General features: G+C 41.5%; 1 protein-coding gene across 4 annotated transcripts; it reads left to right on the top strand.

Annotated features, from left to right (window-relative positions):
- The first annotated feature begins 6 nt into the window (after positions 1-6).
- Positions 7-9,374, top strand: LOC106941663 (calmodulin-binding transcription activator 2-like). Of its 4 annotated transcripts, none has more exons than XM_015024746.1 (13): positions 7-144; positions 1,357-1,505; positions 2,462-2,646; positions 2,719-2,797; positions 2,917-3,184; positions 4,794-5,311; positions 5,432-5,577; positions 5,758-6,004; positions 6,133-6,201; positions 6,835-6,980; positions 7,072-7,140; positions 7,286-7,316; positions 8,872-9,374. In XM_015024746.1, the coding sequence occupies exons 2-13, from the start codon at positions 1,371-1,373 to the stop codon at positions 8,902-8,904; spliced, it is 1,926 nt and encodes a 641-aa protein (XP_014880232.1). In that variant the 5' UTR covers positions 7-144; positions 1,357-1,370; the 3' UTR covers positions 8,905-9,374. The 4 variants fall into 4 exon arrangements, with proteins under 4 accessions (XP_014880232.1, XP_014880231.1, XP_014880230.1 ...); XM_015024745.1 differs by having other exon boundaries at positions 7,069-7,140; XM_015024744.1 differs by lacking the exon at positions 7,286-7,316.
- Positions 9,375-11,012: the final 1,638 nt, after the last annotated feature.

The following is an 11,012-nucleotide window of genomic DNA, read 5'->3' as shown; positions in this document are numbered from 1 at the left end:
TTACGGCTGGAGAAGCGAGGCTGTGTGAGTCGTTCACTTCAGACTGATGGAGGTTTAGCAGAAGCGGGAACAGAAATCGAAAACAGCAGCAGACACAAAGACTCTGATGGTATCTTCTCATCGCGCTGTTCTACTGACGTTCAGGTGTGTATTGTTTACAGCTGCTGCGTTAGGATCGCACTTATCTGCCATGTTGCAGTTGATAGACATGAAGGCGGCTGGGTCGGTTAAATCGTTTTTTTCTTTCTTTTTTTTTTTCTTCAGTTTTTTTCGCAATTTAACTCGTGACTGGCTATGTTTTGCAGTAAGACAGAAAATTGTTTGACTGAAGTAAACCATGTTGCTCGTCTATTCTTGTTGGCTGACCTGTGCGATTTCAGCACCAAGAGGAGGGGACAGCTCCACTGATCCCTCCAACCACAATAGAAGGAGACTCTTGCTCCTGTAAAGGCCCATGACAACAACACAGAACTCAGGAGGCTTTCTTACCTGTACGACTGCATGCATTTCATATTTTTTTTATTTTTTTTATTTTTATTTTTATTTATTTTTTTTTTGCTAAATAACAATGGACAGTGACGTGGTCAAAAGTCAAGGTATTGTTTCATAACCCTAACTTCTCCATAACTTTATCCTTGACTAATCTCCTATGGACTCTGTGATGTTGTATGTTCACTAATGTTCTCTAAAAACTCTGAGGTTTTCGCAAGGTAGTTGTATTTAGCCTTTTTGTGATGCTAAAGAGCCATTATCGAAGTACTAGTAAATTTATTTTGACAGCATTGGAGCTGTGGAGCTTCTCTGGTGATCCAAAAAGAAGAAAAAAAAACAGTAGACCTCATATTCTACTCTAAACTCAAATCAAAACTATTTAAATATCTGCATATAAAACAATGGTTTCAATGCTTTTTTTCCCCCCCTGGATGCAGAGAGCTGCTGAATGGTTGAATTATACTCTGTTATTGTGAAACAGTCTGTGAATCTGTTTTTGTTTGATGTGTTCATGAGAGAACAACAGAGCATTATTGTGTATGACAGCTACTATACTGGGATGTCTTTTTTTTTTTTACTCTCTATTAGGAGTAAACTGCTCTCACCAAGATGTCAGAGAAATGGAAGCTCTTTAGTCTCCACCCTCCCTGTTGATCCTGTGCTTTGAGGAGCATAAATAAAATAAGCATGAAATAGTAGTAACCAAAACAGAAAACTAAGAGAGATAGAGCAGAAGATGGGATCACACAGGGGTTTTTTTTGTTTTTTTTTTTGTTTTTTTTTTAAGAAGGACTGGGTAATGCACTCTGCCCACTTACCTAAATAAGGCAAACCGATTTAAACCTCTGACCTGCATTTCCACAGACACCCAATTCAGGATGTCCATTCTGGAGCGTTTGGAGCAAATGGAGCAAAGGATGGCTGAAATAACCAATCAGAACCCTGGCTCAGAAGCCATGGCAACCAAGGGTGGAGGAGTAGAGGGGGGAGGAGCCAATGATCAGCGGTCTCAAGTAAGACATAGAGTCCGTTGTGTGGAAATGTTTCCTGTACAACTACATAAAAGTATCTAACATGAAAGAAGAAGAAGGGAGAAAAAAAAAACATCAAAGTTAAGAAAATCAATCAAGGTTCATTTGTAAAACAGTGTTTCATAAAGATGAAGTTTCGTCCTGCAACGTGTTATTCTCGTCAAACTTACAAGCACAGACAGAATTTAATATCCTAAACCTTTAATGAATCATATGAAATAAACTTTTGATAAAATGACACTTCTATGAGTTATCTTCGTCACATTTTTCAGTTCATTTATTGATCTAAAAATAAAGTGCATTCATTTAGATGTATTTATTTTCCCTGTAAATGTGCTGCAAAAAAGGAGGAGAGGAGTCAGGAGATACAGTAGTCGACCAGACAGAGAGTTAACTCAACCAATCTTTCCTCAGTTGACTCTGATCAGTAGAGAAGAAGATTAGATCCACAAGGGAAAAAAATCTGAAATTAAACTCAAACTTTCTTTTTATTTCTTCCTACGGTCCTAATCCTTTCCCAAAGATCAGTGATCGACTAGTCCAATAATGAAAAACTGGATTTTTGTCCCTCTATTCATTGAATGCAACAAAAAGTGAGGTGTGAGGTTCTCCACATGTTTTGTCCTTAAACTAACTCACCAAAACATGTTTTTTTTGTTTGTTTTTTTACTATTTTGACATCACAAAAATTATACAAAAGAAAAGCATATTTTGCATAAAGCAAAATATGATATTTTAATCTCATAATTCCAGACTGCTACTTCTCTGACCCAGGATATTGTTGTTATTTCATGACTTCAAAAAAAAAAAAGAAAAATAATGAAAAAAGCAGGACAGAACCCAAATAAAGCCAGAGAGTGGTATTGGCAGCTGGACATTTGGATAAAAGATTTCCCAACATTTTATCTCATTTGCCTTTTTTCCTTCTGAACCCTCAGAGCTCCCCTGATCAGAGCACATTTGAGGGTCGTGTGGTGGTGGTGTGTGAGAAGATGATGTCCCAGCCCTGTTGGACTTCTTCAAACCAGCTCGTCCACAGCAAGAACTCCAGAGGAATGACGCTACTGCATCTGGCCGCAGCTCAGGGTTACGCGGGGCTCATCCAGACACTCATCCGCTGGCGGTGAGTAACGCTCGGACGTGACCCTCCGCTGTGGAGGTGAAGTGATTTCTCATTTGCTGCTTCGCTTCACAGCACAAAGCATGCCGACAGCATTGACCTGGAACTGGAAGTGGATCCTCTTAACGTCGACCACTTCTCCTGCACGCCACTAGTGAGTGATCAGTACTGTTACATTCTTCTTCTTCTTCTTCTTCTTCTTCTTCTTCTTCTTTTTTTTTCACTTTTTTTTCCCCTGTGTGTATGAGGTTTATGTTATTCTATCTTCTGTAGATGTGGGCGTGTGCTTTGGGCCACACTGAGGCGGCACTGGTTCTGTACCAGTGGGACCCAAGAGCTCTTGCCATTCCTGACTCTCTGGGTCGCCTGCCGCTGAATATCGCCCGGTCCCGTGGTCACACTCGATTGGCCGAGCTCTTGGAGCAACTGCAGCAGAGTCCTCAAACGAAGGGCCAGCCTGCGGAGAGTTGGATGGAGAAGTGGAAAGGAGGATCGCAGAACAGAGGAATCAACAACAGCTCCAGCACCAACCCAACCCCAGGTTCCAAGAGCATCTTGTGTTTGTTTGTTTTGTTTGTTTTTTTCAGTAGCATAATATGTTTTGTTCAGGATTGAGGTTTTAATTGATGAAGGAAACTAACTAGAAACGTTTTTATACGGATTTTGACTGGTATTAAGGGAGTAGTCTGCACAAATGTGGTCAGTAATTGTGCAAAAGTCATAAAAATCCATCCAGCAGCCTGTTTCAAGCCCACTAAGTGTCATTTTCTATCTTGTGTTTTATGCTGCACTGGCTGACTGATTTTCTTAACTGAGAAAAGCTCTGTCTGAGCTTTTATCCCAGCTTTAGATATACTTAATGTTTACTGGTGAGGCTAAAAGGCACTAAGCTTAAAAGAAGGATAAAAACATTAATTATGTTCTTTTTGCAATGTTAACACCACCCATCACTTAATTTGTAGAAGTCTAATAATACTGCCAGTGCATTTTTTAAAATAAAAATAAAGGATAAAGTCAGTGCCTTATAAAAGTATACTCCTTGAACGTCTTTACTTTTTATCGTGTGAGAGCTTCATCACATTGTGATGGTATTTCACACAATGTTTTCAAAGTTTTTGATAAAAGAGATTTGAAATGTGAGCCGTAAATATGTGTTCACTATTATCCTTCTGTTATCCTTCTGAAAGGTGAATCCTCCCCTCTAAGATTTTACAATATTTTGCTCCATCCATCTATAACCAGCTTCCCTCTAGAGGAAAAACATGCCACCGTGTGACACCGATGCCATATTTTACTGTTGCAGTCCTGTGTTCGCAGTAATCTGAGGCGGTTTTCCGGTAAACAGCATTTCAGATGAAAGCGCAGCGTTCAGTGTTTGCCTCATCTGACACAAAGGCCCTCATCCTCATGTTTGCTGTGTTCCCGAAATAGCTCGCAGCAAAATTCAAACAGAACAACCTTTTCATTATGCTGTTTGTTCACTAATGTTCTTTAACAAACCCCAAAGGCCTTCACAGAACAGCTGGATTCATCCTGAGATTGAATCACACGCACGCAGCTGTGCTAATTAAGTGTCTTCTGGAGGCAGTTGGCAGCACTGGATTTTATTTTGGGGTAGCAGATTAGAGGACTTTATTTGTAAAAAAATAAATAAATAAAAAAGTAAAAATTATGGATCATTTTCCTTAATTCCTATACTTATGCACTTTGTTGCATGAGTCTATCTCATTAACTTCCAGTAAAATACATTGAAGAATGTGACTACAACAGGTAAAAACCGCTTTGAGATGTTAAACATGTTAAATATAAATATCTAAGAGAGTGTAAATAGTTTTGAGAGACACTGTGATTATGTGTTAAAACACAAGCAAGCACCACTTCACAAATTATGCCAAATTATAGTGACACTTCTATCTAACACGAGAAGTTTCTCTGTGAACATTCTTTTTGGTTTGCTAAGAAATGAGAGCTCCTCACGTCGTGAGTTAGTATCTATTTTTTTTATTATTATTATTATTCTTGAATACTTTTTGGCTTAGTCGAACTCTGCTCATTTTTGTCACTGAGCAGGATGTGGTTTTTGGTAGGAATTTGTGGTACGTTGTAAGGTTTGTTGTCATTTTTAACTTTTTTTTTTTTCACCTGTGTAGAGGTGAGAAGAAACAGAACAGAGAGCCAACCATTAAACCAGAGCTGGAGCCAAACTGGTCAAACGCCCCAACCAGGAGCCAACGTGGAAGAAGGAGGTCCCCCCCCAGCCAAGCGTCTCAAATCTAACCCCGCGAGCCAACAGCAGCTCACCAACTCGGCCCCCGGCGCCAACACCATCAGCTCCCTCCTCGACTCTTCCCCGAGGCCTAATCCTCTCCAGTCCGTCTTACCCAAGTCCCAAAAAACTGAGCTCAGCTACCAGAGAGCACCTCTTTCCAGCTCCACCCCGGACCGGCCTCGGTTCCCCGGTGCCCCGTTCTCTCACCTGCAGGCCAGGATAAGGAGGTCTGAGGGGGGCAACGTGTGGAGCCTGAGACGGTCTCTCGGGCAAAACAGTCTGGTCCGGAGAATTCAAGGAAAAGAACGGCTGGCCATCCATCTGCGGCAGAGAGTGCTGTCCGACAGGGGAGAGGAGACTGAGCTGCTGACCTACCAGGATCACTCAGATGACTTTCAGGTATAGTGAGCGGTTTTATTTTGCTCTACTCAGAGAATGTTTTGGTGTAAGGAATACATTTTTTTTTTAAATCATAAAGAGAAGACAGGAAAAGTTAACTTTAAAACTTCCTTCCTATAGGTGGACATCACGATGCTTGCTGATCACATCATGGATGCTTCAGCTGGAAGGCTTAAGCAGACCACAGTCACTGAAACAGATTCTGCAAAGGTGGGCATCAGCAGTGATGTAAAGTCACTGTCTGGTTACCTTGATGAGGTGGAAAGGTGAGTCAAAGTCTCTTGATATTACCACGATTCTTTAAATAATTCAGCAAATGTTTTCTTGTGAAGTGGAAATGCAAGAATAAGTTGCTACAGTAATTTATAATTTTTTTTAAAGTACATAAATCACTGTCACAGCATTCAGCTTGGTATCTTGGTGTTGTTTTTGGTTTTTCCGTGCAGGTTTCTAAAATCTAAGCCCCAGGCTACAAGCCCCAAACCAAATTCACTCTCAGGGCTGGAGGAGCAGCTGACTCCTCATGCAAACCAAGAGCCCTCGTCTCCCTTTGACTGGAGCTCCTTCCTCTGTGCAGCTATGAAGGAGGAGAAGTTGAAAACAAACTCCTCCTGTCTAGCCATGACTGAGTCAGAGCAGCAAGAGCTGTACGAAACCATCAGGCGTGCTCTGCACTCCCTCAGAAAACACAAGGCAAGTTATGACCTCCGCTCCTGCAGACGGTGCGGCTGATGCGTATCTCGCTCTGTGACTCTATTGTCAACCAGTGATTTTGTTACATTTGCAATGTTAGGTTAAATTATTTCTAACATTCTTCTCAGGGTCCCATTCAGGAACAACACAAAGAGATTGCAGCAGTGATTCAACGCTGCTACAAGAGATACAAGCAGGTAAGATTGTTGATTTTAATAGAGACTTTTTGTTGTTGTTGTTGGAAAGTAGATTGTGTTACACTGAATGTGTAAATATAGCTTGAAGGTCTCTGTGTGTGTTAAAGAAAATACTCTGAATGTCTTGACTGGAAATGAATGTTCCCTCACGGCCATTCTGTGCACCAAATACAGATGTAAAAACTCTCAGAAAGGACTGAGAAACAATCGTTTGCTTCTGCTTCAAATCAGTGTCTGATTCACAAAGCAAATAGTTCTGGTTACATGATATTTTAACATCAGGACATTCAGGACACAGACCCCTGAGGACTGACTTAGGAAACTGATTTAGGGGTATCGGATTAAAGGGAGCTAAAATAAATGCAAGCCACACTTATCAGATATTTATAAGTTAAACATGAAAAAAAAAACATGTGTAAGATCACTTTCTTTCATTTCGCAAGATTGCACAAAATCCAAAGACAACATGTTAAATTTGTGGTTGTAGCATAAGAAATGTGGAAAGGTCCAAGGGGTAAAGTTACTTGAGGAAGGCCATGTAGAAAAGTAAGGAACAAAATATACAAAAGAATAAAAAAATTCAGAAAACACTTCTTTGCTAACATCACGCTTCATGTCGGTCTTCCCTTACAGTATGCACTTTATAAGAGGATGACTTTGGCAGCCATCCTGATCCAGAGTCGTTTCCGGAGTTTCCACGAACAGAGGAAGTTCCAGCAGAGTCGTAGGGCAGCAGTCCTCATCCAGCAATACTACCGCTCCTACAAGCACTCCCTCAGGTGCTCCATGTGCTCACGCGGGTGTGACGTCGCTGGGGTTGCACAAGAGATGTCACTAAAGCATCTGCCGCTTGTCTTTTGTTTGCAGCAGCATCCTCACTAAAAAACAGAACCAGGCTGCTCGCAAGATCCTGAGGTTCCTGCTCCGCTGCCGCCACAGGTGAGCCGCGAGCCTCCGGCCACATTCTCAAACTCATCTCACGCAAGGGCACCATGTCATGCACTCATACCACCCACCCACTAACACACATACACAGACTAACAGCGGTGCTAATAGTTGCTGTTGTTTTGCTGCTCCTGTGAAGCCCCTTGATGGACCACAGGCCTCTGAAACAGGTGAGTCCCCTCTTGCTCCCTCTCTTTCGAAGGCTGATGCCTGTTTGCATGACAGCAGAAGGAGAGGGAGAGGCAGAGGAGTTCCTGGATCATTATCCTTCCCTCCTGCTCTCTTCTTTCCTCCCTATCTCTCTCTGTCTGCCTCGAAGGACTGCCGAATGATGACAATAAATGTGCATGACTGACAGATAGAGACGCAAATCTTGCATACGGTCTTCTTGGGGGCATGTTCCGATTATCACAAGGGGACATCGAGGGTTGCTTGGCATGCAAATTTTTTGTGTGCCTTGATGGATGGAGCTGGTACAGAGGATCTGAGTGTATGTCTGCTGTGTAAGGATGTGAATTTAAGGAGATTTTGTCAAACATCTGCTGATTTCTCTTTGACACTTGAGGGATGATATAAAAAAAAAGAAAAACAACTTGCTGTTAAAGTGCTTTGCAAGAGTATTTTATCACTTTGTGCTTTTTCACATTCTGTTCGATTGCAACCACAAAGTTCAATATATTTTATTAGGAAATGGAAGCTTAGCAATAGATTCTTTTTTTTTTCCACAGGAAACCATGAGAAGTATGTTGGAAATTTCTTTTTTGTTGTTGTTGTTGTTTATTAGAGAACATCAGTGAACAAACACCATCAGAAAAAAACAAGAAATGCAACAGACAGGTCAGGAAAAAAGTTGTGGATGAGTTAGATTATATAAACAACATTCCAAGCTTTGAACATCTCAAAGAGTCACTATTTAATCAATAGTCTGAAAATGAAAAGAGTTTGTCACAACTGCAAACCCACCAAGGTATGACTGTCCACATAAACTGCAAAATACAGAAGAATAGTAATCAGCATCATACCAAGAGGCCCATGGAGGAGCAGCATAGATCCAATGCTGAAATGGGAAAATCTGCAACCTTTAACCATCCATTCCACAGATCTGGCCCTTAGATTAGAAAGGCAAGATAGCCGTGAAGGATGGAAAGCAGGGCTAAAACTGCAGCTCCTGCAAGAAAATATGTTAGAGACTGTAAAAGAGTCAAGACTGGAGTGAAGGTTCATCTTCCAGCAGGACTACAAGCCAAAATGTGCAGCCTGAGCTGCAAAGGAATGGTTTAGGCAAAAGCTTGTTCATGAATGAGACAGTTAAAGTCCAGTCCTACTGACTGAGAATTTGCTAAGTCATTGCTGTTCACCTCCAATCAACCTGACAGAGCCTGAGTTTTTTTTTTTGTTTTTTTAAGAAAAATGGGTCAAAGATTTAGTTTTGGATGTGCAAAGACTGGCAGTTGCAATCGCAACAACAGGTGTCTCTTCATAACGTTGAGTCAGAGGAGCTGAATCCAAATGCATGCTAAACTTCAAGGTTTTTATATGTAAGAAAAGCATGCGCTACTTTGTGTCGGTCTATCGTATCGACTCCCAGCGAAATACACTGAATTTTGTGGTTGTAATGTAACAAAATGCAATGTGAACAGCTTAGCGAGCCACTCCGTACGCACACACTGACCTTGCAAACGTGTTTTCTGATTGTGTGTCTAATGTGCGTTTGGTTCTCCTCAGGGCCAGAGAGCAGAGAAAGGCCAGGGGTCCTGAGAATGCATCACCAGGCCCTGCACACAGCCCCATCAGCCTGTGATCAATCTACCCTCCTCCCCTCTTTTCCCACCCAATCCATGTCTCCTGCCCTACCCCCATCCCTCCCCGTTTCCATCGCCCAGCCCTCTCCTTGTCCCCTCTTTTCTCCTCCTTGCTCTCAACCTCCCTGGCCTCATTTCTCAAGAGGAAAAAAAAAAAAAAACTCTTCCCAGACAGACTGAGGACAGGATAGGTGTCCATCATGGCAGCTCAGACAGACATACTGCTGGGCAGAGCCCCAGAACCAGGCTCTGCTCACAGCACTGATCCTCCTCCAGTTTAACTGGGAGGCCATCACATTAACCTCATGGCATTCTTTGCACTCCTCATGGGTATGTTTCTTTGCAAGAGCAAGTTGTCGAGCGGGACAAGCAGTTCAAAGGAAAAACAAAAACAGACAAAAAAAAAAAAGAGGAAGTGCCTGACGACAACATCCTGCTGTTTGAGACAAGCGGCTGGATGTGCTGAAGAGGCTCCGACAGGGAACAGCTGGCTAGCGAAAGAGGCAACTTTGACATGCAGAAAACACAAAACCCCGCTGTGTTTTTTTGTATCCAAACAGAGATCTGTGAAAGAATAAGAAAACCATAAACCAAAAAAAAAACCTCACTTCTGTGTTGCATTTGCATGCAAGGTTTTCCCCCTCCCCCGCTTATTCCTCCTCTATATCATCCTACAGAGCTACAGTGGCAAATCATTCTGCTGATTCAGTATCTCACAGTATCACCCAACCACTCTGACTCACCGGCTTACAAAGCTATTAGTCACCTAATCAAAAAGAAAAAAAAAAAAAAAAACAGGGGGGGAGGAACTGCACTTGAATGTACAAGGAGCATTGTTAGAGAAAAGGGAAGCGGCCTGAATAACGATGTCTTAATTTGCTACATGGACTTTGTATGGAGTTGTTCTCAGCGGCAGCACTTTTGCTCGCCCGACGTGGTGTGTCCGTGTTCGTTCAATTCAATGCATGTGTTTGAGCTACGAGCTCCTGCATGCTTGCCAAAACTGCTTTAGTGTTGTTTCTTTTTGTATTTCTATGTGTAACTGTGTCTCATGTCTTCATCGACTTATCCTTGCCCTGTGTAATGTGAACCGTGTAAGGACAAATGACTTCTTTTTTTTTTTTTCTTTTTTTTGGGGGGGTGCTTTATTTATTATTTATTTATTTAAGGGTCTAATTCTTTCTTTAACTGGATCAAGAGTGGCTTAGCTCGAGACTGGTCCCCCAACTCAAAAAAAAAAACCTCCCCTCCCCCCTCCCGGTGTGATAAAATATGACATGTTCCAATGGTTAAATGTCTCTGTTAGTTTGTTCTGCGTGAACCTCCAAATCCTAACTGTGGTTTTGAGGACAGAGTCACATAACATTGCCTTGACTTCTTCTTGACTCCAAGAGGTCTCTATGCTTGCTCTGTAAAGGACGTGGGTCCGATACTTGCCCCTGTGCAGGGCACCGCTCCCTGTATTAGCCCCTATACGGGCAATCAAATCCATATTTTGGACTATTGCATATTTCTGTATATAAACTGACGAGGTAAGGGGATACAAGGACCCTGAAACTTTTTCATAAGAAGACTGTATTTAAGATTATAAATTATTTTACTTCCCGTAACGAGAACTTTAGACAGAGATCTGGGTACACAGGACGGCATATTGCTTGTAAATAATGTAGATAATACAGACAAAGTAATGTGCATGAGATTTAAGACAAAAGAAACAGCTAAAAGAACATGTTAGTGGCTATGGACTGTGAGAGGATTTTAACTGCTTCACTTTAAGAGTATCCAGTATAAGTGTTATTGAAACAGAACATTTTTCTTAAAAGCATGCAAACGAAAAATCTAACATTAGAACTATAAGTGGGAAAACAAAGTAAGCTGAAACCATGATCTTTCAGACAAAAAAAAGACAAAAAACAAAACAAAAAAAAAAAACATTTACACTTTGTGCTTTTGTTTCTTGGCTAGCAAAAATTAAACCCGTTTTGCCAGTAGTGCCAATCATTATGAATGCTACTTTTGCCTAACAAACACAGTATGTTACGCTGGGGAAACCAGTGCTCTAAA

Source organism: Poecilia latipinna, unplaced genomic scaffold, assembly GCF_001443285.1.
Source record: "Poecilia latipinna isolate Pla-1442-1.1 unplaced genomic scaffold, P_latipinna-1.0 Scaffold3796, whole genome shotgun sequence".
In the NCBI taxonomy this organism is placed as follows: domain Eukaryota; kingdom Metazoa; phylum Chordata; class Actinopteri; order Cyprinodontiformes; family Poeciliidae; genus Poecilia; species Poecilia latipinna.
This window is presented reverse-complemented; position numbering and strand designations above follow the sequence as displayed.

Bases quoted from the DNA above. Each gene is read 5' to 3' on its own strand.
- LOC106941663 (XM_015024743.1), top strand. From the start codon at position 1,371: ATGTCCATTCTGGAGCGTTTGGAGCAAATGGAGCAAAGGATGGCTGAA. The intron at 1,506-2,461 runs GTAAGACATAGA...CTGAACCCTCAG, and splicing joins CCAATGATCAGCGGTCTCAA to AGCTCCCCTGATCAGAGCAC. The intron at 6,981-7,068 runs GTGCTCCATGTG...TTTTGTTTGCAG, and splicing joins TCCTACAAGCACTCCCTCAG to CAGCATCCTCACTAAAAAAC.